This window comes from Crinia signifera, chromosome 5 (assembly GCF_055691185.1).
Source record: "Crinia signifera chromosome 5, ASM5569118v1, whole genome shotgun sequence".
Taxonomy (NCBI): domain Eukaryota; kingdom Metazoa; phylum Chordata; class Amphibia; order Anura; family Myobatrachidae; genus Crinia; species Crinia signifera.
In genome coordinates this window covers 316,683,352-316,711,205 of record NC_139221.1, presented here as the reverse complement: position 1 = coordinate 316,711,205, position 27,854 = coordinate 316,683,352, and the positions used below count along the sequence as shown (strand labels likewise).

At 44.3% G+C, this 27,854-nt stretch overlaps 2 protein-coding genes across 4 annotated transcripts in view; one reads left to right on the top strand and one right to left on the bottom strand.

Annotated features, from left to right (window-relative positions):
• CCN4 (cellular communication network factor 4) overlaps positions 1 to 13,329 on the top strand; it is a 37,641-nt gene extending 24,312 nt beyond the window's left edge. The window contains exons 2-5 of the mRNA XM_083186418.1: positions 3,973 to 4,249; positions 6,427 to 6,684; positions 9,157 to 9,350; positions 10,869 to 13,329. Coding sequence (XP_083042544.1) covers positions 3,973 to 4,249; positions 6,427 to 6,684; positions 9,157 to 9,350; positions 10,869 to 11,168 — 1,029 coding nt within the window. The 3' untranslated portion in view covers positions 11,169 to 13,329. The remainder of the gene's footprint in view (positions 1 to 3,972; positions 4,250 to 6,426; positions 6,685 to 9,156; positions 9,351 to 10,868) is intronic.
• A 9,391-nt stretch (positions 13,330 to 22,720) lies between these two features.
• The window catches only part of NDRG1 (N-myc downstream regulated 1), an 89,684-nt gene continuing 84,550 nt past the window's right edge, over positions 22,721 to 27,854 (bottom strand). For all 3 annotated transcript variants that reach the window (XM_083144850.1, XM_083144851.1, XM_083144852.1), the window contains 3 exons: positions 25,067 to 25,102; positions 24,887 to 24,938; positions 22,721 to 24,175 (listed from right to left, as the gene is read on the bottom strand). In XM_083144850.1, coding sequence (XP_083000976.1) covers positions 23,916 to 24,175; positions 24,887 to 24,938; positions 25,067 to 25,102 — 348 coding nt within the window. In that variant the 3' untranslated portion in view covers positions 22,721 to 23,915. The remainder of the gene's footprint in view (positions 24,176 to 24,886; positions 24,939 to 25,066; positions 25,103 to 27,854) is intronic.

Sequence of the window (27,854 nt, the reverse complement as noted above, 5' to 3'; positions counted from 1 at the left end):
AGCCTGTTCTGTGTTCCTGACTCCTGCACGCCTCTGTACTTATGATCTGGCCTCCAAGCGTCCCGGCTAATGTTCTTGGCTTGACCGTTTGGCAGTGGTCCCCCCCCCCTCGCTGTCACTTTCATGTTTGTGTTTGTGATCCCTTAGTTGTCTCAGGCTGAGTAGACGGAACAGGGCGGTGGTGGTCTGCCTGGACTGTACTGCGCTGCTGGATGGGGCTTTCTCTCGCTAGGTCCTGGAAGTCTCAGTAATTCCTCATGATTTCATACATATGGAATGTACATCTCAGGCTCTGAGCAATAGGGGCTATTATGTTTCCGCGTCCTTTCGAGGGAATGATCTTGTTAACGTTTATATTGGACACTGATATTAATTATACGCTGGAAGTAACGGTTCTCCGCTCCTGTGATGCTTCATTAGGGAGCTGCAGGGAACAGAAGCCGTTCCAGACCACCCAGGGAATCAAAGGGAGCGATGTAACCTGGGCGCAGAGAGTGACACCGTCATCCCGATCTGACTGCTCAGACTGAGGGTTCCCGGCTCTGGTGTACAGGGCGAAAAGCTTCTGGCTTAGCACAGATTCTCACACTTCATTCAAGGTCGGAGACGCAGTACTGGGCCCGGTCACTAACCTTGTTAATCAGGAGGGTAAAGGGTCTAAACACGTAGTGATTTAGGGGCATTTTCTTAACAATATCTCAAGATCACTTAGAAAATGCCCCTACATCGCTCCGTGTGTGGGGGACATAGCGACGTGCGGCCCTGCGCGTCGCTATCGCCTGGCGATTAATATCCAGCACGCTGGATATTAATGTGTCATGGCTAGTGTTCTTGATTGGGATAGGACTGATAACACTGTAGTGCTGGGATGTCAGTGGTCACTGTCTTTTGCTGTGCTGTAAGATTGGGATAGGACTGATAACACTGTAGTGCTGGGATGCCAGTGGTCACTGCCTTCTGCTGTGCGGTGAGATTGGGATAGGACTGATAACACTGTAGTGCTGGGACGACAGTGGTCACTGCCTTCTGCTGTGCGGTGAAATTGGGATAGGACTGATAACACTGTAGTGCTGGGATGCCAGTGGTCACTGCCTTTTGCTGTGCGGTGAGATTGGGATAGGACTGATAACACTGTAGTGCTGGGACGACAGTGGTCACTCACTGCCTTCTGCTGTGCAGTGAGATTGGGATAGGACTGATAACACTGTAGTGCTGGGATGCCAGTGGTCACTGCCTTCTGCTGTGTGGTGAAATTGGGATAGGACTGATAACACTGTAGTGCTGGGATGCAAGTGGTCACTGCCTTTTGCTGTGTGGTGATATTCGGATAGGACTGATAACACTGTAGTGCTGGGATAACAGTGGTCACTGCCTTTTGCTGTGTGGTGATATCGGGATAGGACTGATAACACTGTAGTGCTGGGATGACAGTGGTCACTGCCTTTGCTGTGCAGTGAGATTGGGATAGGACTGATAACACTGTAGTGCTGGGATGACAGTGGTGACTGCCTTTGCTGTGCGGTGAGATTGGGATAGGACTGATAACACTGTAGTGCTGGGATGCCAGTGGTCACTGCCTTTTACTGTGTGGTGATATTCGGATAGGACTGATAACACTGTAGTGCTGGGATGACAGTAGTCACTGCCTTTTGCTGTGTGGTGAGATTGGGATAAGACCGATAATACTCTAGTGGCGAAATGCGCACATTTTTGTGGATACATTTGGAATGAGGCGAATGTTTTGTAGAACATTTTTGAAGTTTTAATTTAAATCTGTTCTTAACTTTTAGCATTAGTGAATATGTTGGGGGGAGGGGCGCCTGTAACACAGGAACGGGCTTGACCGTCAGCCTCTCACACACTGCCGCGATCCGCCACAAAGTACAGTAATCCAATGATATATTTTTTCTGAGTTGGTTTAGTCATGCACCAATGTAGCGCACAAGTCCCCAGTGTGTCTCAGCGTTCCTGGATTTTAGTAATCGAGTCATTAATATTGAACCAGTTAGTATTTGTTTATACCTATATGAATCCTTCATCACCTTATACAAGGACTGTGCACATGAATAGACATGCTGACTGCACGATGCAAATTACCTGTTACTAGTCTGATTCATGTAGGCACAAGAACACCTATTGTTCTATAACAATGGGGTTTGTATGTAGAATACAAATAATTAATGTGCACCTCGTTATCATTATATAGTTACACAGTGATTGACAGTCAGAGGCCATTTGGGAGCGGTAATGGGAATTTTATGGAAATTGTGGTTGATTGTTCACTTACGATCATGTTTCGCAGCCGTTGTAGCTGGATTTGTAACACGAGTGTCCGTGTTTCTAATCACTTTATATGACCTATGCGAACGTCGTGCCATAATATAAAAATGCAAATTACACACAATGGGTGTGATTGTGTTCTTTCCGTGGACATGAGCATTGTGGATGGAGAACTGGGCAGTGACAATGGGATTTGCACGGAACAGCGCAGCTTCCCCCTTGCAGGAGCATAGATTCTCACATCTGTCTTAAACATTCTTGCGTTAGCATAAGGTATGAAATCAGGCTTCCATGGCTGCTGGGGAATACAGATACTGAGTTTGGAACTTGGAATAAAGCCCATTACCCTTATCCTAATGATCTCACTGAGCTGCAATTTTCGTCCAATTAAATGTCTCAGTGAGATGAGGAACTAGTAATATCATTGAGGCCTGAGACAGAAATGTCAGTGGTTCCTAGTGCAGGAATTAATTACTGTAAATGAATATTATAGACCAGGGGTGGCCAAACCGGTCCTTGAGATCTACCACCAGTTCACGTTTCCCTGACCACCTGTGGGTCTGTAGAATGTGTCAGTTAGTAATTAATGCAGCACATGTTTGAAAATGTGACAGTTAGTAATGACAGCACCTGTGCACCAGCTATGAGGTCTGGGAAATGTATCAGTCAGTAATGACTGCAATTCTGCACCAGCTAGGTGATCTGGTAAATGTGGCAGTTAGTAATGACTGCACCTGTGCACCAGTTAGGGGGTCTGGGGAACTTGACAGTTAGCAATGACTGCACCTGTGCAACAGCTAGGTGGTCTGGGAAATGTGACAGTTAGTAATGACTGCACCTGTGCACCAGCTAGGGGGTCTGGGGAATGTGACAGTTAGTAATTACTGCACCTGTGCACCAGCTAGGGGGTCTGGGGAACGTGACAATTAGTAATGACTGCACCTGTGCACCAGCTAGGGGGTCTGGGGAACGTGACAGTTAGTAATGACTGCACCTGTGTCCAGCTAGGGAGTCTGGGAAATGTGACAGTTAGTAATGACTACAGCTGTGCACCAGCTAGGGAGTCTGGGAAATGTGACCGTTAGTAATGACTACAGCTGTGCACCAGCTAGGTGATCTGGGAAATGTGACAGTTAGTAATGACTGCACCTGTGCACCAGCTAGGGCGTCTGGGAATGTGACAGTTAGTAATGATGGCACCTGTGCACCAGCTAGGTGATCTGGGGAACGTGACAGTTAGTAATGAGGGCACCTGTGCACCAGCTAGGTGATCTGGGGAATGTGACAGTTAGCAATGATGGCACCTGTGTACCAGCTAGGTGATCTGGGGAACGTGACAGTTAGTAATGATTACACCTGTGCACCAGCTAGGGCGTCTGGGAATGTGACAGTTAGTAATGATGGCACCTGTGCACCAGCTAGGTGATCTGGGGAATGTGACAGTTAGTGATGATGGCACCTGTGCACCAGCTAGGTGATCTGGGGAATGTGACAGTTAGCAATGATGGCACCTGTGTACCAGCTAGGTGATCTGGGGAACGTGACAGTTAGTAATGATTACACCTGTGCACCAGCTAGGTATTCTGGAAAATGTCACCTGTCGGTAGATCCCGAGGACGGGTTAGGCCGCCCCTATCACACACGATATATAAGTTCCGCGTCGGTAATAAATCTATCTCTGCGCTCTTTTAGGTCATTTTACAAAACACCACCACAATGCCACCTGCCCCTGCTGTCTCAGAAGAGTACACTCGGACACAGTACTGTAAGTGGCCCTGCGAGTGCCCACGGGCCCGCCCTGTATGCCGACCAGGGGTCAGCGTGGTCACAGATGGCTGCGACTGCTGCAAGACCTGCGCCAAGCAGCTAGGAGAGAAGTGCACGGAGGCCGACACGTGTGACACACACAAAGGACTGTACTGTGACTACAGCTCGGACATGCCTAGGTATGAAGTAGGTGTCTGTGGACGTAAGTATCACACGTATTCTTATTTATGTGTATGTATATTGTCTAGTCACAGCACGTTATATACACAACAAGAGCTGGCATTACAGAGGCCAACCGGGGCTAAAGCATTGGGCGCCATCTCCGGAAAAGGTGTGTCAGCTGCCAGCCTCCTTGCCCAGTGCCCCTATGGTTCTTGTCTTGCCTCTCCCAGAACCACCCATCTCTCTTTCATTGAAATACACACAATATACATTTTGTCCTCGATGTAGCCCATAGCCTACCAGGCAACAATGGTGCCAACATCTGCGATGGGATGCCTACGATATCCCTATGGTCAGAATGATGGCAGTCAAAAGACCTTGGCATCCCGATACAAAGAACCCAGACAGGGGCTCCATATTTATCCTCTGCCCCCCCTTTAACCCTTCCTACTCACAGTCTGCCCCTAACTATCCCTGCTAGTGCCTAAACCTAACCCTCACACCCCACTGACTAAACCTACCCCCCGCAGCCAAAACTAACACCTCCTCCCTGCACCCTAACCTTCCCCTCCACACAGCCTAGCCCTAAGTCATCCCCCTAGTCCCCCCCCCTTTCCCGCTAACCCACTACCGCTCCCCACATGCTCACTGGTTGGGTTATTGGCTGTCTGTGCTCTGGAGTTGGCATCCTGATCCTCTTTCCCCTTTTTCCCACCACATCCTGCCGGGACCAAATTCGGATTGGTACGGTAAATCTGACATTTTATTATCCCCCACAAAACCTATGGTGCCTTATTTTGCCATTGGAAATGGAGAAGCAGCGTCAGGAATCAGGTAATTCCCTTATATCTGTGTATAATAAGACTTTAAGAAAATGCGCTGTAAAGATTTCTCTTTGATTTGAGTGTCACATTGTATTTGTGTGCAGTTTAGTCTGTGCATGCATCGCTATATAATAGTTATTATCAGGGCTATTTTTCAGTAGGCTCCAGCAGGAACTGAGGCCCTTATACTAGTTCACTCTTTCTGACAAAATATTTCTTAGATGGACAAAACCATGTGCACTGCAGGTAAAGCAGGTGTTACTTGTGCAGAGATAATTAGATTTGGGTGGGGTTTTACTCCTGGCTCACCTGCAGTGCACATGGTTTTGTCCATCTAAGAAATATTTTGTCAGAAAGAGTGAACTAGAATAAGGGCCTCAGTTCCTGCTGGAGCCTACTGAAAAATAGCCCTGATTATTATTATCTACAGTATATATTAATTGCAGGACAACTTTTTTGTAAGTGACACATTAATATGATGCTGTTGTATTAGCAGGGCACATCACATACTACATTAAAGCACTCGGTCTGTATATGTGTTGTGATTGGTTACTTTAAATGTCCACCAGCTAATCACAATGCATCAACATTGTAACAGTTGGTGCCTGAACACTCCCTGTGCACCTGCTGACAACATTGTTACAGTTGGTGCCTGAACACTCCCTGTGCACCTGCTGACAACATTGTTACAGTTGGTGACTGAACAACACTCCTTGTGCACCTGTTGGGTGACCTGGAACATGTGAACTTCTGGGTGGTCTGGAAACTGTGACAGCTATTTGCAGCCACTCACTAAGCAAGGGATATGGGTCATAAGGTTGACAGTCAATAGGTCGACCTCTATTTGTCGACAAGCCAAAGGTCAACAAATGAAAAAGGTTGACATGCGTTAAGTTAACAGGGTCAACACAAGCAATCAGTCGACATGAAACAGGTCAACATTAGTTTTTCATGGTTTTTTTGGGTGTCTATGTCAACCATATAATTGTATTGCGTCCCCGTTCACTTCGCTTGCCATATTTCGGGCACAGTGCCTCGCTACGCTTGGCACACTATTATAATCTTACGCTATGTCCACTTGGATGGAACAGTACGAAAAACCACCTTTTTTTTTAGAAAAAAGCTTTTCCATATCGAATACTGCATGTGTCGATCTTATGATCATGTCAACCTAATGCATGTCCACCTTTTTCATGTGTCAACATTTGGCCTGTCAACCAACCAACCCTAAGCAGGGAGTTTAAAAATTTTGACACCTAAGAGAATGAAAAGGGTGTCAAATAGTCTGGCCAGCAAAAATGTATGACTATTTAAAAGTAAAATGCTAATTTATTCTTGTGACCGCAGGAACGCACTACCGCACATACATGACGTTGTCTCCTCTCTGTTCCAGCAATGACCGGAGTGGGCTGTCTTCTCAATGGCGTGCGCTACATCAATGGGCAGAGCTTTCAGCCAAACTGCAAGTACAACTGCACCTGTCTGAATGGGGACATAGGCTGCATCCCGCTCTGCCGAAACTCCCGGCCACCTCTGGTTTGGTGTCAGAGCCCTAAGCGCGTTAAAGTCCCGGGAAAATGCTGCGATCAGTGGATATGTGATGAATCCAAGAGATTCCGGAAAGCGTCCCCACGTCACATCGCTTCCCCGGGTGAGTTGCTGAGTTCAGTGGCGTAATTAAAATTTGTGAGCCCCCAACCAAAAAAATGTTCAACGAACCCCCTCTCACCGCTAACAGGACTGCTGCCATCGCCAGGTCTGTTGCTGCTCCACTTACGGCCCACTAGACCAGCAGATCTACCTGTCTGCGGTACTGGTGCTCCTCCTGATACAAGGAAAAAATGTCTCTTGCAAAATGGCCGCTGCCTCACAGCAGACAGTTATTAAGGATGCACGAGGAGGCCGCCACTTCTTCTACCATAACTGTCTGCTGTGAGGGAGCAGCCATTTTGTGAGGGGAATTTATAATGGCGGAGTGCCAGGAACGCAAACAGGAAGATCTTCTGGTCCAAAGCAGTAAAAGACCCGGCGATGGTGCCGGTCCCGTTAGCGGAGAAGAAATAGCCCCCGCAGACCCCAGGCGCCCAGACTTCCCAAGCGCCTACAAGCCACCGCGAGGTCTGCGGAGCTATTGCTATGCCACTGAGTTGCTCTCTTTTCAAGATGGAGAGAGGATCCTATATAACGCCAGAAGCACTTGCTTGCATCTTTATCATAACTGTTTATACTAAATTATTATTTACTGTTATTAGTTAAACATTATTTAAGTATCACCTGTATGTACTAATGGCCAACTGAAGAATTTGCTAAATTTTCCTCTAAGCCTTTAAATCTGCATTTATTTTTTTTTGTAACCAGGTTACATTTACCCTACAGTATTTGTAATGGGAAATAGGATTGCCCAAATTTACTAAAAGTAAATAGTGAAGAAAAAAAAAAGTAGCGAGCCCTGTGATAATAACGCTATCTTCAGATGGCATTATCCAGGCTTCTGTCCGGTTCCCCTACTCCGGCCCAGTCCTGCTGGCAGGGAACACAGAGGTTGGATCTGCCCCTGTCCAACCAATCAACCAGACTGACCACTGTGTAAAAAATAAAAAGTTTGAAAATAAGTAAATAAAAGCAATACCTGACCCCATGGACCGGTGATCCAGGGAGGGCAGATGCTTACCTGATCCTATGCAGCTAGCACCTCACTTAGGGGAGATTATGATTAACCATTGTCCCGTGCGTTTGCATGGGGAGTTCGATGTTGAAGATATGCGTATGTGCATAAGCGAATATGCGCATGTGCAGGTCTCTATGCGGCTGCCTTCAGAGACTTGCATATTCTCCAAGGCATTTGCATCGGGAGGGAGGGCGTGGAGTAGGTGGCCCGGGGCATTTATCCATCGTTTCCTGGGCGTACCCAGGAAAATGCTGGGTGTCCCTATGCGAATGGGGGCAGCCACCTGCCTTCTGGGGGTGGGTGGCTGATGTCACTAGATGTCAGCTGCCCACCATATTCCCGGAGCAGGGCGCCGCTAATCTAAGTCACAATATACTGACTTAGATTAGCGAGCACCACAGAAATCATTCGATGGTCATTCAAATGATTTCGGTCCAGCACGCAAGCCTGCGAATGGATGTTTATGCAAAACATCTATATGCAGTGTTGCGGGGACATTCAGCGTTTAGCGCAGGGTGGGCATTCGCACGCCCGGCGGGTGGCGTTACATGGCTTGCAAACTAGAATCGGGTCCTTAACCGCACAGTGGATCACAGCAGGAGCACAGGAGCAGATAACCGGCTGCCCTCACCATACTAGAAGGACACAAGGCCCCGAAAGTCCTCAGTAAGGGGTTTTTGGCTTGAGCTAAATGCATTGATTTATTGCATTGTTATGTGTTTTCCATAATAGAATGTGCACAGCTGTTTAATGATAATGCTGTTCTAGTATATGCGATTGTATTATATAAACAGAACAAAGTGGTGATATATCCCAGACCAAAGGGAATAAACAATGTCTTGGTGATATGAAGCATACTGCGAGAGTTACTTATTGTTTGGATTACTTTCATATATGCAAATAGGTTGTTGCATTTGTTGTAAATGATGTGTGCGCAGGTGCTGATATTGCAGAGTTATATAGACACACACTAGTGGATGACTCCCTATGAACAGCCCAGTTACTTAACCAATGCTGTGGGCTAACTGAAGAAAGCAGGTATGGCTGTACTCACTGTTACATGCACACTGGTGATAGAGCAGCCTTTCTGCAGAGAAGGAGTGTCCTATAGCTCACCAGCTGGTGAGTGTAGGTAGGCTCTGAGTTGTAGTCACATGACTCCCTGGAGCTAAGAATACACATACTCAGTAAAGATCTCTGTAGCCATTTTGGTATAGGGCTTGAAGCCTCCCTGGAGAACAGGAAAACTGGAGTCTGCAGAGTACATTCACATGTACTTGGCTAAGGAGTGGATTATGGTGCCTTTGTCAGGGCTGGTGCCAGCACACACACACACACACACACACACACACACACACACACACACACACACACACACACACACACATTATTGGACTATAAAGTATTGGTGCAGTGCTATTACTTTTGTCTGACTCCTGTTGGGAAATGTTTCAGCTTACGGCGGTGAGAGCGAGTCCTGGCATAATAACTGCATCATACAGACCACTGCCTGGAGCCCGTGTTCTAAGACCTGCGGCATGGGAATATCTACACGGATATCCAACGATAATAAGAAGTGTAAGCTGCTCAAGGAAAGCCGCCTGTGTAACATGAGACCCTGTGAAGTGGATATAACTAAGCACATTCGGGTAGGATATTTCATCTAATGTAATCATTGATTTTGGAAGTACCACATACAGTACTGCTTGTTTGTTCAGGTATCCAATCACTTACATTGGGCGGGCTCATCTACAACCTGCCCTGGATGTGCAGATGGAGACCTTATCTCTGCTCTTTGTACTGTACATGTTCAGCAGTCACAGCCCCCATACTGTATTATTAAGAGCATTCCCAACCACCACAGCATCAAACCCCCCACTCGCTGACTGCTTGGATCTGTATGTTAGAGTGGCTTTAGGAGGTGACCCCAGATCGGCTTACGTCTTCTAGGACTCGCAATCTGCGGAGCACCTTGGTACTGACGTCCGCCGACGCATACATCCTATCAGACGTTAGCGCTTGTCTTGGGACGAGATGGTCCTAGATTTGGCTCCACAGGGAAATGTATCAAGCCATGGTGAGAGATAAAGTGGTGAGCAATAAAGAGAGAGATTCATCAAATCTTGGAGAGAGATAAAGTGGATCGAGATATAAAGAGAGAGAGATATATATAGTGCCAATCAATCCTCTTAGAGCACATCCTGTATAATTACAGTCAAGACTGGATTGATTTGTACTTTATCTTTCTCCAATTCACTTGCATTAAAATAACGGCAACTCATTGATATTTGTTTATGTAGAACTTTGGTTGTTACGGGAACCGTTCAATAGGTCCAGAGTCAACAGAGCAACCACTATTGGTGAACAAGCAATGGATAGACTCATGAAAAGGGTCTACATGGTCTATGTCGACACTGACAAAAGGTTGACACAGTCAAAAAGTCGACATGTCAATTTTAGACGCAGGAAAAGGTTGATATGAATTTATCATGAATTTTTTACTTACTTCACGATCCAAGTGGGCATAGTGGGAGAATATAACAGTGTGCCGAGCACAGCGAGCCGTGCGAGGGGACGCGGGACACTTATACAGTGTCCTTTTCCATGTGTCGACCAATAGTCGTCCACCTATTGACCTAATTATCCACCCTCGGTTATTACAGTACTGTATAAGCCAATGTATGTAGTCAGATGCTGCTTAACCTCCTGTCAATCATTATGACTGACAGTCCTAACCCTTGAATGAATATTACTCAATGCTTATAGTTATTCTGTGCCCATTGGAGGCAATATGTACTAAGCAACACTGAATATATATTATATATTTTTTTTTTATTGCCGCAAAAAATACAATGTTGCAAGGCATAGACATGGGTCTATAAGAACAGGAGACTGTCTCCCCCCCCCCCCCCCCCCCCCCAATGGTGCGAAACTCACAAACTTAGCCAGGTTGGTTTCCACTTCCTGTCTTATCCTCCTCTAGAAGCCCCGGACCAATGGACACTCACAAATACCGTGTCAAAGGTCAGCCTCCTCTTTGGCACATCTAGGGCAAGTGTGAGAATCCAATAAATGGTTGACATTTTTGATTGTAAAATATATTTAAGATTAATTTTTTTGTATTATTATTATTATTATGATTTTGAAATAATTATTTTCTTTTATAGCCTGGCAAAAAATGTTTGGCAGTTTACCGGGAAAATGAACCCAAGAACCTGACTATTTCCGGCTGCGTGAGTAAGAGTTCCTACAGGCCCAAGTACTGCGGCTTGTGCACCGATGACCGGTGCTGTACCCCTTACAAGTCAAAGACTATTGAAGTCCAGTTTGACTGCCCGGACGGCAGCGGCGTCTCCTGGAACGTCATGTGGATCAATGCTTGCTTTTGTAACCTGAACTGCAAGAAGCCCAATGACATTTTTGCAGATCTGGAAAGCTATCACGATTATACCGAAATCATGAACTGACCAGCCAATAACAGCATGGGCGTGTAACGAGAGAATACAGGGTCGGGGGAGGGGGGTTGTAGGGACATACATGCAGTGGCGGATACAGGGGAGGGGCTGCAGCAGTGAGTCAGTTTGGAATGATGGTTGGTGGCAGATGGTCTGGCTCCCCTTTTCGAATTTTGAACTGTGCTGCAGCCCCCCCTCTGGATCCACCACTGCATACATGCCATATTACATATGGTGCTATACCCTTAAGTGCCGTTAGGAGTCTCAGGGCCAGATTTGACTTCATAATCCTAAATTATTACCATTATTTTCTATATTTGCAGGTATTCCAGCACTTCTCTAGGAGGATATTAGGATGTAAAAATCCTACGGTATTCCTCTTTTTAACGTTTCTATCTGTTTGAAGCCTTTAGGTGCCCATACACTTGTAAGATTTATCTTCAGATCTGGCTGGTTGGAACAAAAACATGGTTATGGATGAGTGACAGTTTGTCAGTTTTCCTGCATTTCCAAACAAATGGTCAACTGTCATTTACTCTCATCCATAACCAGGTTTTTGTTCCAACCGGCCAGATCTGAAGATAAATCTGCGTGTGTATGGCCAGCTTTTATGTATCACACTATGCCACTTTTTGTCAGTGTATTCCGTCTGATGCCTCTTCATGTGTTTATTTGAAGAGTAAGTACAGTTGTCATAGTTGTCCGAATTTCCAGTGTCACATTTTAAAGGCACTCTAATCCCTTTTGTAAAAGTATTTCCACTGTCTGCTAAGTTTAATATGAAAGTAAAAGGTATACATTTTCCAAGTTATAGGACTTTATCAAGTTTCTCTGATGGAGCTAATAAGTTTGCCTCCAGATGTTATCATTCAGTACAGGTGCCATTACTTCTCTTCTCTTCCACATTATACCTTCTTACGGAGCCGTCCTGCTGCCAACTTTATGAAGTGTGATAATTCTCTTGAAGTGCAACAACTCATGGGGCTTAGACAACACCGAGCCGTACACTCCATAGTGGACTGGCAGGGGGCGGACACAGTGCACAGGCGTGTTCATACCTGTTTGGGGTGGGCGGGTGACATCACATGACGACAGAGCCCATCTTTCATCTGAGGCTTCACTGCCATGATGAGTGGCTACCGATGGAGCACTTGTCGTTCAGTGCCAGCTCTCGCCGGATCACCTGCGCTGGTGAAGAGCCGCTCCATTTCACGCACGTGCATCCCTGTCACTCAGCGGCAGGGAGCGGAATCCCTGCGCGTCTCCGCTTCAGGGACTCAGGCAAGGTTAAGGGTGTGGGGAGCTGCGGGCACCGACAGGGGAGGGCGGCGGTGGTCTCAGATGAAACGGGGCGTGCAAGCATCTCGTGTGCGCACGGCCCCTTCTGTCTGATGCTGAGTCCTGGCGGTTGGCGATTGAAGCGCCAGGACCCACAAACATCTGTATATCCGTATTATATACCTTCTCTTGTGACTTACATTATTCTCCTAATACAGTATGGGACCGAATCAGACTTTTATCTACGAAAAGCAAAAAAAAACATTTGATAGTGAGCCTGAATCACCCCTTATTCAGCGTCATTATACGTATCTACGCTTATTCTCGTGGATTAATAACATTATTTATTTACAGTAAGTGTAACATTTAAATATTCAGGAAACATCATAATGGACAGTTTGAAGCTCCAACCAAAACCCGTCTCCTTAACTGAGCGGAGCGGTCAAAACCAGTGCAAGATTTTTTTTTTATTGTTAAAAGATAATATATTATTGAAGGAGACCTCATTTGGGTAAATGGTATAAAGCTTTGATGTTTATCTATGTACAGTTACATGACCATACATTTTAACCCGTTGAGTGCCAACATCTCTGTGAGCAATGTGCAAAATATCCGCTAAAAATGCCGGCGCCGCTCACATTTGTTATATCGGTTCAAATAAAAAAAATGGGTACTTGTTTCCTAGCAAGGCCACAATCGCGGGCATCGTGTGTCATTTTTAGTGGTATACGACGCGACCGACGCGATGCCCCCGATTTTCCCATTGAAATGCATTGAAAATAGTCAAAATCGCTTCGGTCGCGTCGTATGCGGCTTAAAAAAGCCTTAAATGGTCCAGACGCGATGCCCACGATTTCCCCATAGGAAACCATGTTAAATGGCTCAATGTACCCGCGATGCCCCCGATTTCTCATAGGGAACAATGTTAAATACCTCAATTTCACCAAATCATCATAGGGAACAATGGATTAATGGGCCAGAAAGCCCCAAAAACACCCCAGAACAGTGAAATGTCCCCCCAAAAGTACTTTACGCCACCCCACGATCAACGCGAACCCGAAGCGTGGCGAGCGCAGCGGTACGCGTCCTCCGATCTTTTCATACCCCCACTATCCACGTCGGCGTGGAGTTGAGAATAGAATAGTGTGGCGAGCGTAGCGAGCCACCGAGCCCGAAGCGTGGCGAGCGCACGCGGATACCTTCACAGGTAAACGCGTCCCTTCGCGGGCTTCACAGGTATCCGCGTCCCCTCGCGGGTCTCGCTGCGCTCGCCACGCTTCGGGCTCGGTGGCTCGCTGCGCTCGCCACACTATTCTATTCTCAACTCCACGCCGACGTGGATAGTGGGGGTATGAAAAGGTCGGAGGACGCGTACCGCCGCCCCTCGCGGGCTCGATGCGCCCGCCACGCTTCGGGTTCGCGTTGATCGTGGGGTGGCGTAAAATACTTTTGGGGGGACATTTCACTGTTCAGGGGTGTTTTGGGGAGTTTATGGCCCATTTAACATTGTTTCCTATGGGAAATCGGGGGCATCGCGGCTAAATTGAGGCATTTAACATTGTTCCCTATGGGGAAATCGCGGGCATCGCGTCGCGACCATCGCACCCGATTTTTTAGTGCTTGCGATGGCCGCGATGCCCCCGATTTTTCCTCACGATGCCCACGATCATGATCGTTGTGGCCGTGCTAGGAAACAAGTACCAAAAAATGTTGTGTAAAAAAAAAAAAAAACTTGGCAATCTTCACACCAAATTTACTTGGCACACAAAGGGTTAAAACTACAATTTTTTTTAAATGGAAAGGGCTCCATCTGGTGGCAGAGATAAATACGGATTTATACACTGCCACTTCTGCCATGCTATCTTATGCCAAATTATTGTATATTGTGAGCAACTATGAAATGCCTATGTGTATATGTTGTGTTAATTTAAGTACTGCGGGGCAGATGTATCAAGACTTCTAATGTGGGGAGAAGTGAATAAGTGACGTTAAAATAACAACTGCCAGTTTCTACCCATCATTTTGTAGAATGTATTTGATAAATTCTAGATAGAAGCTGATTGGTAACTACTTGTGTCCTCATACACCCAGCGGCTATAGGTCACATGGCGTAAGGCGTGGGGAGTGACAGAGTTATTCTGAGAGGTGTAGCGTCTTTTACTTTAAAGTTTTACTTTCAATCACATAGCAGACGCAGCAGAATCTTATTGTCGTTTCCTGTTGTTTCATTTGTGCAAATAAGATGCATATTTCAAGCCAAAAAGTCCCCCTGGACCTGGCGCGCATCGTGGTGGCAGTTCGGCGTGTCTGAAGCCATTGCGTAGGACAGTGATGACTAACCTTGACACTCCAGTTGTTGTTGAACCAGGGTTGCCTACCCTCCCGAAATGGCCGGGAGTTTCGGGTCCCCTTCCCGGTCCCCCGGAAAGGTGGGCAACCCTTCCGGAATTCAGGGGGACTCCCACTGCGCCCCCGATCGCGGCAATCTGCAGGTCTCAGAGGAGGGGGGCGGAGCTAAAATGGCACAATCGCGTCATTTTAACCCCGCCCCCTCCACGGAGATCCATGAATTAGGCTATTTTACATCCAACGGTGTCAAGGTTAGCCATCACTGTCGTAGGACAATTCCGTGACCGCTTCTCCATTCTTTAGCTGTCTTGATATCTCTCCTCCTAAATATTAATGTCTGTCAAAAAAATGCTTTTTGTAAATTAAATTCCCAGAAATTATACACCCTGTGGGACGCTCTATAAATACGGAGGACTGTGTAAATGGGCTAAATAATATGTTACATTTCAGTATTATTATTGATGTTTGAAACTTATTCGGTGACCTACTGCATGTCCAAACTGTGGCCCTCCAGCTGTTGTGAAACTACACATCCCAGCATGCCTTGCCATAGTTTTAGCATCCCCTAATAGCAAAGCTGTGGCAAGGCATGATGGGACTTGTAGTTTCACAACAGCTGGAGGGCCATAGTTTGGACATGCCTACGCAGCATAGGGGGTAATTACACCTGATCGCACAGCTATGAATTTGCAAAGTGGATGATTATGGATAGATTGCGCCTGAGTACGGCCCAAAGTACGCATGCTTGAAGTCTTGCTACTTTCTTTATTCGCACCTCCAGGCCGGATACGCCATTTTCCATCGCACCATTGAGTAAGTCTCTGGCTACGCAACGCCGGCGATGACTTGTGCCCAGTGTAAAAATCATTCGATGTGGAGCCGGTTACGATGGATTTTGGCCATATTTGCAAGGTGGGATTTCACTCTAGCGGGGCAGAGGCTAAACTGAACACTGAAGCAAAGGAGAGGAATGGGGGAATGGGAGTGTCAGTCGCACTGGTGAGTGTGGGGAAAAGAAAAAAACCCTTTTCCTTATTTTCAGATAAAGAACCTCATTGTCATTATGGATAATTTCACAATTTTAGACTGAGGCGTGCTACCACTGGACAAGAGAAAATATACAGAATTGGTTTTAGAGAAAGCAGGTCTCGGTGTGATGCACTTTCAAGAAGATAATATTTAAAGAATAAAAATTAACCTTTAATTCATTTGTTTAAGATGCGAAAATATTTAAAACCATACATACAACATGTAACAATTAGAGACAATTTAAAAAGGATATAATTATCCTGACGTGGCAGAGAAAGGAATGTTTAATATTGTGTTTGCAATCACTGGATATAGTAGCAGAGATAGGGACCATGCCACTCAGCTTTAATTAGTGTGGAAATTCAGAGGTTTGTAATTTTTATTCACAATTTTAAATAGCTAGAGTGTTTTAAGGAGCAGACACAGGTCGGCGTCCCGGCCGTTCTGGTCCTGCACTGATCGCTTTTATAGATAGATGCAATTAATGTCTTTTAATGTATTTAGAAGTATGCGGATAATTCCGCTTCAGACATAATCACACTGTCACAGATGACACAAAGCAGCGCCGGCCGTAGCCTGTGTAAGCGCTTCTCATCAGAGGGTGTACAAAAATTATTATGACAGCGCTGCAGATACGGACAGAGATAGATGATCTCTTCCGTGCAGTCAGCGCCTGGTCTCGCAGGAGTCTGCCCTGTGGTGCGGGTTCGTTACCGCGCACTCTCTGTGAACTCACTGATGTGAGTTCCTGGCAGCGTCTGCTATAAGCAGATAGACGCGCCTCAGATCAAAGGATGTAGCACCCAAAGATGTTACCTATCTAAGCATTCAAAATAGATACATTTTCAATTAGCAAAATATAACATTCGCCTCTGCCCACGTGAAACGCCGACGTACGTTTCGCACAGAGCTTTTTCATGGCCTTGAAAAAGCTCTGTGCGAAACGTACGCCGGCGTTTCACGTGGGCAGAGGCAAATGTTATATTTTGCTAATTGAAAATGTATCTATTTTGAATGCTTAGATAGGTAACATCTTTGGGTGCTACATCCTTTGATCTGAGGCGCGTCTATCTGCTTATAGCAGACGCTGCCAGGAACTCACATCAGTGAGTTCACAGAGAGTGCGCGGTAACGAACCCGCACCACAGGGCAGACTCCTGCCAGACCAGGCGCTGACTGCACGGAAGAGATCATCTATCTCTGTCCGTATCTGCAGCGCTGTCATAATAATTTTTGTACACCCTCTGATGAGAAGCGCTTACACAGGCTACGGCCGGCGCTGCTTTGTGTCATCTGTGACAGTGTGATTATGTCTGAAGCGGAATTATCCGCATACTTCTAAATACATTAAAAGACATTAATTGCATCTATCTATAAAAGCGATCAGTGCAGGACCAGAACGGCCGGGACGCCGACCTGTGTCTGCTCCTTAAAACACTCTAGCTATTTAAAATTGTGAATAAAAATTACAAACCTCTGAATTTCCACACTAATTAAAGCTGAGTGGCATGGTCCCTATCTCTGCTACTATATCCAGTGATTGCAAACACAATATTAAACATTCCTTTCTCTGCCACGTCAGGATAATTATATCCTTTTTAAATTGTCTCTAATTGTTACATGTTGTATGTATGGTTTTAAATATTTTCGCATCTTAAACAAATGAATTAAAGGTTAATTTTTATTCTTTAAATATTATCTTCTTGAAAGTGCATCACACCGAGACCTGCTTTCTCTAAAACCAATTCTAAACTGAACACTGGCCGCTGCGAATTCACGGCCGTACGATCACGTCTGAATGACCCCCTTAGAACTAGGTGCACAAACATGTTTACTTATATTTTCATAAGCAGGCGTTCTAATTAATTCTGATTGATTGACGATAATACTTAATTTCAAGTTAAAGGAAGTATATATTTTTTAAAACAATCAACATGACTTCTTTTAGATAAATACAGTACACGGTTGCGTCAATGGTCTGCAGGAAAGATATGTTGGCTCTGCGTATATACTGCGCCCATGCAGGGGGTATCGGTCATTCATGGCTATTGGGAACGCATTGTTAATCTGGTTAAGAATCTTTAAGTAAATTTACTAAAACTTCTAAAAGTGAAAAGTGGGGATATTGCCCCATAGCAAACAGTAAGATTCTTTCTATCATTTTCTACGAAGCAAAAAAGAAATGATAGCTAATATCTGCTAGGGGCAATGTCACCATTTTTCGAAGCCTAATTTTCCTCCCCTGGTTAGATCCGGTTAGGAAGGCTTTACAGGTGCCGGTACTTGTGTATTTTGGCGGCGCCCATCGCATCGCATACCATAACACATACGATGGTATGCGATGCGACGCGATATCGTACGATAGAGCACGATGGCATACAATTTTGAAATTGTATGCCATTGTACATGGCATACGATGCCATACGATGCGATGCGATGCGATTAAACATTGTATAAGCACCCTAATGGGTGCTTATACTATGTTAAGCACCCAAATGGGTGCTTACAATGTTAAAGCACCCCCACGCCACCCCCCACTATAAACGTGAACCCGAAGCGTGGCGAGCGCAGCGAGCCCGCGAGGGGCGGCGGTACGCGTCCTACGACCTTTTCATACCCCCACTATCCACGTCGGCGTGGAGTTGAGAATAGAATAGTGTGGCGAGCGCAGCGAGCCACCGAGCCCGAAGCGTGGCGAGCGGACGCGGATACCTTCACAGGTAAACGCTTCCCCTCGCGGGCTTCACAGGTGTCCGCGTCGCCACGGACACCTGTGAAGCCCGCGAGGGGACGCGTATAACTGTGAAGGTATCCGCGTCCCCTCGCGGGGCTCGCTGCGCTCGCCACGCTTCGGGCTCGGTGGCTCGCTGCGCTCGCCACACTATTCTATTCTCAACTCCACGCCGACGTGGATAGTGGGGGTATGAAAAGGTCGTAGGACGCGTACCGCCGCCCCTCGCGGGCTCGCTGCGCTCGCCACGCTTCGGGTTCACGTTTATAGTGGGGGGGTGGCGTGGGGGTGCATTTAACATTGTAAGCACCCATTTGGGTGCTCAAAAGCACCCTTTAGGGTGCTTATACGATTTTTGGTCGTATAGGGGGTCAAAATCGCGTCGCATCGCATCGCATGCCATCGGGTGCATGGCATGCGATGCGACGCGATCTGTTCGTCGTACGACGGACATCGGGGGCGCCGCCAAAATACACAAGTACCCAGGTGCCTTTACATGTGTATTTTCTTCTAACGATTACAAAAAAAACTGTCATGTTAAAATAAATATGTGCACTGAACGAATGTTAAATAAATATATTATCAGCTTTGTAGCTTTTTTTTTTGGTGAGTAATTTTAGATTTAATTCATTCCACCTATCTAGCAATTGTATTATACTAAATGGCTACTCCTCCCCTCTATGGGGGGGGGGATTCAAGGGATTTGTATGGCACGGCGGCCACTAGATGGTGCTCGATGGAACAATTGAAGTTGGCTGTCGCTATTACGGTTACGTGGTCCCATCTGGTACTGTAGCTGGTTAAACCCATAAAAGATCTTCCATTGTTCCCTTTATTTATATATTGGTTATATTTCATAATAATAATTTATGTCATTGAAAGGAAATGAATTTGATTAAGATATTAGTCTGAGATTAGCTTTTAAGGTAATTTTATAAACTTTTAGGCAAACTTCATTATTCTAGAATGTCCCACGGTGAGGATGATTTAGCTATACTTATGTTTCAGCGATGCATAGTTATAATATAAGATATACAGCTCTATGTATACCCTTTGGGCTCATACACAAGGTCAGATTATTCCATTTAAGGTTCACACAGTGAGTGGAGGCCGCCATTTTGTATTCTGGGTTAGATAATCAGCAGCCAATCAGCTCAGACGGAGCTTGTGACATCACTGAGGTAAATCTTCCTCATGAACTGATATAAGCAAAATGTCTTCTTTTTAATGTAAACATGTGACTGAAGTGGTATCTGGATGATGTGCCGACCGCAATGAGTCAATAGGTCAACCCTCTATGGTCGACATCCATTAGGTCTACATGGTTAAAGGTGCCTAAGGTCGACAGGTACAAAGTTTGACAGGTGAAAATGGTTGACCCTTTTTACCTGTTGACTTTTTTAACTTTTCCATGTTGATCTAATGACCATGTCAACTTTTTGAACCTGCCAGTCTATGCCATGTCGACCTAATGGGGTCAAACAAGTCACTGCCTACCTAATTAGAGTTGACCCAGTAATCCATATCCAACTGAAGTGACCATTGAACAACATGCTAAACAAAGGGTCTATATAACTGAAAGGACATGAATAGTTAATTGCTCCATCATCCTTGCGTTCTATAGGACATGTGATAAGCGCGTCAGTCAGTGCCACCTATTTCATGTCTTGAGTTTGGAAGAAAAGGTCCCAGTCATCTCTATGTCCCGAATCTTCCCCTGTGTATGAGCCTGGATGTCTCCGGACTACAGAGTTATTGCTAGGAGTATACAGGTTTCAAGAAAGTTTATTTTACTTAACATTTGTGCCGCTGGAAATCTGATTCCTTCTATTCTCTACATCTTTGCATCGTCTCTGTTTTTGTGTCGACATGGGTTACCCCATCACTGTCTAGATGTAATTAGGGTAGCACGGATGGTGTAATGGTTAGCATTACTGCCTCACAGCGCTGAGGTCATGGGTTCTATTCCCACCATGTGTTATATATACGGGGCAGTACGGATGGTGTAATGGTTAGCATTACTGCCTCACAGTACTGAGGTCATGGGTTCTATCCCCACCATGTGTTATATATACAGGGCAGTACGGATGGTGTAATGGTTAGCATTACTGCCTCACAGCACTGAGGTCATGGGTTCCATTCCCACCATGGCTCTTACTGTGCAGAGTTTGTATATTCTCCCCGTGCTCGCGTGAGTTTACTCTGGGTACTCCGGTTTCCTCCCACAATCCAAAAATATAAAGATAGTTTAATTGGCCTCCAACAAAAATTAACGCTAGAATGTCTGTGTGTGCGTGTACATGTGGTAGGGAATATAGATTGTAAGCTCCACTGGGGCAGGGACTGATGTGAGTGTTCAAATATTCTCTGTAAAGCGCTGTGGAATATGTGTGCGCTATATAAGAAACTGTTAAAAAATAAATAATTACTGGCTGGTGTTGCATCTGTTACTTTATGCTAGGGGAGCCAGTCTGTTGCATCTGTTACTTTATGCCAGGGGTAGCCAACTCCAGTCCTCGAGAGCTACCAACAATTAATGTTTTCCAGGTCTCTGCACAGAATCATAAGTGAAGTAATTAGTTTCACCTGTGGATCATTTATAATGTGTCAGTCAGTAATGAGTGCACCTGTGCCCCAGCTAGGTGATCTAGAAAACGTGAACTGTTGGTAGCTCTCGAGGACTGGACTTGGTTCCTACTGCAAGAGTTGGAAAATGATTTTATTGTTAAACAGATGTATGTATTATAGATGCATGTTCCGTTCCCAACAATAATGTCCGCTAGAGTCACTTAAATAATGGATTATTAAAATCATTATTAAATATTTAAGGTTTGATTTATTTATCACAGAAAAGACACAGTTTATGTAAGGACGAGTTGCGTTAAGAAACAAAATGGGTGATTTAATTGGCTTCTAACTAAAATTTACCCTAATGTGTGTATCCATGAGGTGAAGAATGTAGACCAGGTGGCCAAAGTGGTCCTCAATATCTACCAACAGCTCACATTTCCAAGACCACCTAGCTAGACCACATGTGTAGTCATTACTAACGGTCGCATTTCCCAGACTCCCCAGCTGGTGCACAGCTGTAGTCATTACTGACTGTCACATTTCCCAGACCACCTAGATGGAGCAGTAGTCATTACTAACAGTTACATTTCCCAGACTCCCTAGCTGGTGCACAACTGTAGTCATTGCTAACTGTCACATTCCCCAGACCACCTAGCCAGTGCACAGATGTAGTCATTACTAACTGTCACATTTCCCAGATTCCCTAGCCGGTGCACAGGTGTCGTCATTACTAACTGTCACATTTCCCAGCCCAGACCTCATAGCTGATGCACAGGTGCAGTCATTCCTTTACATTTTCTAGACCACCTAGATGGTGCACAGGTGCATTCATTACTATCATATTTCCCAGACAACCCAGATGGAGCACAGGTGTATTCATTACTAAGTGTTACTTTTCCCAGACCACCTAGCTGGTGCACAGGTGTAGTCACTACTAACTGTTACATTAACCAGACCTCACAGCTGGTGCGCAGGTCTAGTCATTACTAGCGGTCACAGTTCCCAGACCTCCTAGCTGATGCACAGGTGCAGTCATTACTAACTGTTAAAGTACCCAGACCACCTTCATCTAATGCCTATTCTCTCAGTCCACAATCCATGACTGCCTGGATATTAAATTATAACAACCTGATCTCTCATTTAAAATTACAGTGGGTTGGAAGGGGTTGGAGAATGGGGTAATAATGGAGGAATATTGACTACATTCCCTATGGCAGCAGGGCATGCGCACTACCCTCCAGAAATACCGCATTTGCCCCCACTGTCATTTCACACAACAATATAAAAAGCTAAAAAGCAACATATTTAGCTCAGAGTGATATGGGGAAAAATAATTTGCGGAGACGACTTTGGTAATATTGAATATTATAAGATCTGTGTTTTATTCTGACCATTTAGAGAAAAATCTAAAACAAATCGGCGTAACAAACTTTCCTTTGTATGTTTATCAAGTTAGTAAATACAATTTAGTGTTAATTTAATAATTGCCTAAATGTAATATATTGCATTTCTACAATAAATGAAGAAAAAAAACCATCAACAACAGGCTACATTGTATCATGATTTAACAACAACAACAACACAAAAAACGCCATACAGACGCAGGCAGTGCAAAGATACAAGTTTATTGTTCTTTAATAAATACAATGATCCCATTCATGTGTATACAATGAGCTCCTTCAACTTCAACAAGTTCTGGAGAAATCAGTTTTTCCCTGCTCCAAAAAACACTTTGAAAAAAAGAAAATGTAGAACACTGGACAGTGGATAACAGAGAAAGAAATAACGTTTATTAAATCAACAAAATGAACAATTTAAAATTAAAATTAGGTTAGAGATTCGGTTTTGGTCATGCTAAAACATTACATAATAAAAAGAAAATTGCATTTTTTACATCCTTGACAGTATTATTAAATGCGGTGCTACTTCTTGTTACTTCCATATAATTAATCACAAGTATAATAATAAAAAAAAAATCACATATGTATTTTTTAAATTAGCAGCAATGAGCTATCCAAGATAAAAGTTAAAAAAAAAAAATATTAGTAATTGTCAGCACCAAAAAAAAAATCAATCCATTTTATAATTTGGTGACCAGCGTTATCGTATGTATTAAATGGATACAAAATAGGTTTTCTTCATGATTTAATTTTACTTTATATACCTATTAATATTAGTTTTAGGTTTTTATAGAAAATACAGATTGCTTTTGGTTTAATGAACTCACACGGTATAAAGAAGAAAAAAAATTACCATTAAAAAAAAAAAAATCCAATTCATTTTCATCGCCACTTAACGTAGAAGGTTTTAGTTCTCTAAGAGGAATTTAATAAAATCAGAAAAGCATTTACATAGAAAAAAATGCCACATATAAGTGGCTAATTGTAAAACTAATTTTCCAGTATTTATAAACTATTAAAATAGATTTAAATGCACAACACATTTATAAATATTTTCAATGATATATATACATTTTTGCAACATTCTTTTGCACTATGTGCTGCAAACTCTTGAATTTTAGTGGTGTTAACAGCTAAAAATGCCCAATGTTAAATACAGCAGACTTAAACTGCGTATCCTAAAGGGAAAGCTGTGCTAATACCATGTAGTGACGACACTGGAGTGTGGTGGGCTAATTTCCTAATGGTTAATCGTCAAACATAAGTATCTTTGGTCCTCAACGATCTCCCAGTTACCATCGAATGTAACCTTATGGCCGTCTGAAGACTCCCCATGGGCTAACCTTTTCTTAATCTGTACAATTGGCAGGCAAGTTTTCATTGGTTCTCTACGACGTTCGATTAACAAGAAACCTCCATGGATTTGACGTTGTTGTGGTCTGGGCTACTGGTGTTATTGACATCCATCCTGGTGTCCGTGTGGGAACGGCTACGGTTCCCATCCCCGGTCTGCGCTCTGCTGCGGTTCCCGTCACCGGTGTGGGAACGGCTCCGTGAGCCTTCGTTGGTGTGAGACCGGCTACGGTTTCCGTCCATGGAGGAGACACTGGCACCGGAGTTTGTTCTGGATCTCATCAGTCTGGTCATGCTGGCGGCCGGCACTAAGGAAGCACACAATTTTTTTTTATTAATTTTTTTTAAATTAGAGATATCATTGAATAAAAAGTTTTTGGAATGTGTGCCCCTTGCTTGTCGAATTTTGGGGAGGCTCCACAGTCCTGATACGGTCACTACAATAAAATCTACATTGTTAAAAGGTGATCTAAGAAGAGTTTATTGTAGACGTCACAAGGGGGCTGAAGGCTCCACCTAGGTGTCCCACTTCCAGGGAGTAACACTAAAATTGCTGGCACCTGTGACATCAAAATGCAGAGCCCCGTTCCTGTTACTTAGGAGGAGCTGGGGGGGGGGGGGTGTCTAGCATCTCCGGTAATGTTGGGCACGCCCCCGGAGTGATGAAAACAGGGACTTCCTGTGTGGCCTCAACACCCACGGTGGGTGTTGCCGATCTCGGGTGGTTGTGCTGGCTCTGGAGTTCTGTGCTCTGGACTTGAACTTAAAGCCCCATCCACACTGGACAATATATCATTAAAGATATGCACAATAATGATATCGGTAAACACCTGGCATTAATAATCTAGGCCAATCTCCTGAACACAGGATAAATGGATCTTTGAAAACCTATGGGGCTGCATTTGCACATGGAAATGGTGGGACCTCGGCATAAATTAGAGACATCTAGGTGGTGGTGGGGTGTTAATATTTGCGCGTGTTTGTGGAAATACATTCATGCTATGAAAACTATTACTTACTGTAGCCCATGCCTTGAACAAAGTATTTGAAGGCTTCTGCAAGCTTTGCAGGCTAAAATGGAAGAGACAGATATTGGTGAATAAGCAGAAATCAATAAAACGACCATTATCCGTATATGTACGTAACGTTTCAGCCCATATCTCACAGCACACCTCACATTTACTAGGATCTATATTCACCTGCACAACCTGGGGAAATCCTCCGCAGTCCGACATCTATGGAGAGAGAGTACAGATGTAGTTACAGGGCACTCAGGGACTTATATTATTTATTACCAGTTATTTATATAGCGCACACATATTCCGCAGCGCTGTACAGAGAGTATTTGAACATTCACATCAGTCCCTGCCCCAGTGGAGCTTACAATCTATATTCCCTACCAGGGGCGGATTGGGGACTAAAAATGGCCCTGGAATATTTCTGGAAGTGGCCTCATGTGGGCGGCAACAAATCAATAATGGGTGGAGCCAACATAATAGTGGGCGGGATTACCACATCACTATACTTTGACAGGCAAACCTAAAGCATCAATATTGTCTGAATATCAGATTGATTAATATTAACTTGTGTATGTAAAATGTCACTCACATTAGTCACTCACATGGATGGATATGTTATGGTATCTCAGCACCGGCTGGATTGAATGAACACAGCAGTCCTCCCTCAAAGGTGCACTAACACTATCTACCCATGCACACTAGAGAAACAACATACAGGCCCTAAAACTTACCAACTAATTTGTAACAAAACTACATGCTATGTGTTTGTATCATTAAGTAAGCACCCTACAGTAACAATGCAAAAGGCATTGTTGTATAATCATTGATACGACATGGGAATGGTCGGGCCTGGAACACACTAGTAAGTGGTACTTATGTAGTATCTGGGCTGCCGATTTCTAAATCGGGTACATCGCATCGCATGCGACCATCGGATGCGATGCGATGCGATGCGATGACCCGATTTTTCCATAGGAATCAATGTTAAAATGGACTGAGTCCATTTTAACATGGAATTCAATGGGAAAAAGGGGTCCTTTTCATACCCCTACTATCCAAGTGGGCATGGAGTTGGATATAAACCTGTGGCGAGCGTAGCGAGCCACCGAGCCCGAAGCGTGGCGAGCCCCGCGAGGGGACACAGAATACCGTCCCCTCGCGGGGCTCGCTTCGCTCGCCACGCTTCGGGCTCGGTGGCTCGCTGCGCTCGCCACAGGTTTATATCCAACTCCATGCCCACTTGGATAGTAGGGGTATGAAAAGGACCCCTTTTTCCCATTGAATTCCATGTTAAAATGGACTCAGTCCATTTTAACATTGATTCCTATGGAAAAATCGGGTCATCGCATCCGATGGTCGCATGCGATGCGATGCGATATCGCATCGCATCGCATCTGATTGTATGCCTTAACTTAAGGCATACAATCAAAAAATCGGCAGCCCAGATACTACATAAGTACCTAGTAAGTACTTTGTCTAGTGCTTTTTATTGATGCATGAAGATGAAGACATGTATACAATCGATAATAAAATCACATACATATCGGACAAAGTGACAAATGAAGGATGCAACCTGTTTACTAAATCATTGCACTGCATGAAGTGTAACAGTTTTTATAAGCATTCAAAGTTGAAAAACATTAAAATTTCAAAAAGTGTCCACAATATTGGCCACCACTGTAATGGTGTGTACACACGGTAGATGTGCCTTAAGATCCTATCCACGATCTGATCAGATAGGATCGTGGATAGGATCTTAAGGCACATCCGATTTGCATCCTATCTTGACTATATAGTGCAGATCTGCACTATATAGACAAGGCAGCCAAGACTTTCTGGCTTCCGATATGTGAACGCGCATCGGGATCGGATCGGGATCGCAAGGGTTAAAACCCTTGCGATCTGCATCCGATTCAGATCCGATGCTGATCCGATGTATCTATATCGTCAACATCGGAAAGGAAATTGGACCGTGTGTACACAGCATAACTTAACTGAGTGATGCAATTCTCCATGCAACCTTATTTTCTATTTTTTTTTTTTTTTAAACATAACATAATGAACAGGAGCTACAACTATAGCTTGGTCCAGAAAACAAGCTACATATATAGGACAAATACTAACTTTATTAATTATTATATTGTAAAAGGGCCTAAAAAGCAAAAAAAATTGCAATTAAATAAGGCATGGATAATATGCCAGTACATATAAATGCACATATGTTCCGCAGCGCTGTACAGAGACTATTATTACCAGTTATATTATATAGTGCACACATATTCCGCAGCGATGTACAGACAATATTATCACCAGTTATTATATAGCGCACACATATTCCACAGCGCTGTGCAGAGACTATTATTACCAGTTATATAGCACACATATTCCACAGCGCTGTACAGAGAATATTATTACCAGTTATTATATAGCGCACACATATTCCGCAGTGCTGTATAGAGACTATTATTACCAGTTATTATATAGCGCACACATATTCCACAGCGCTGTACAGAGAATATTATTAGCAGTTATTATATAGCGCACACATATGTTCCGCTGCACTGTACAGAGACTATTATTACCAGTTATATTATATGGTGCACACATATTCCGCAGCGCTGTACAGAGACTATTATTACCAGTTATTATATAGCGCACACATATTCCCCAGCGCTGTACAGAGACTATTATTACCAGTTATATAGTGCACACATATTCTACAGTGCTGTACAGAGAATATTATTACCAGTTATTTATATAGCGCACACATATTCTGCAGCGCTGTACAGAGAATATTATTAGCAGTTATATTATATAGCGCACACATATTCTGCAGCGCTGTACAGAGAATATTTATTAGCAGTTATATTATATAGCGCACACATATTCTGCAGCGCTGTACAGAGAATTTTATTAGCAGTTATATTATATAGCGCACACATATTTCACAGCGCTGTACAGAGACTAT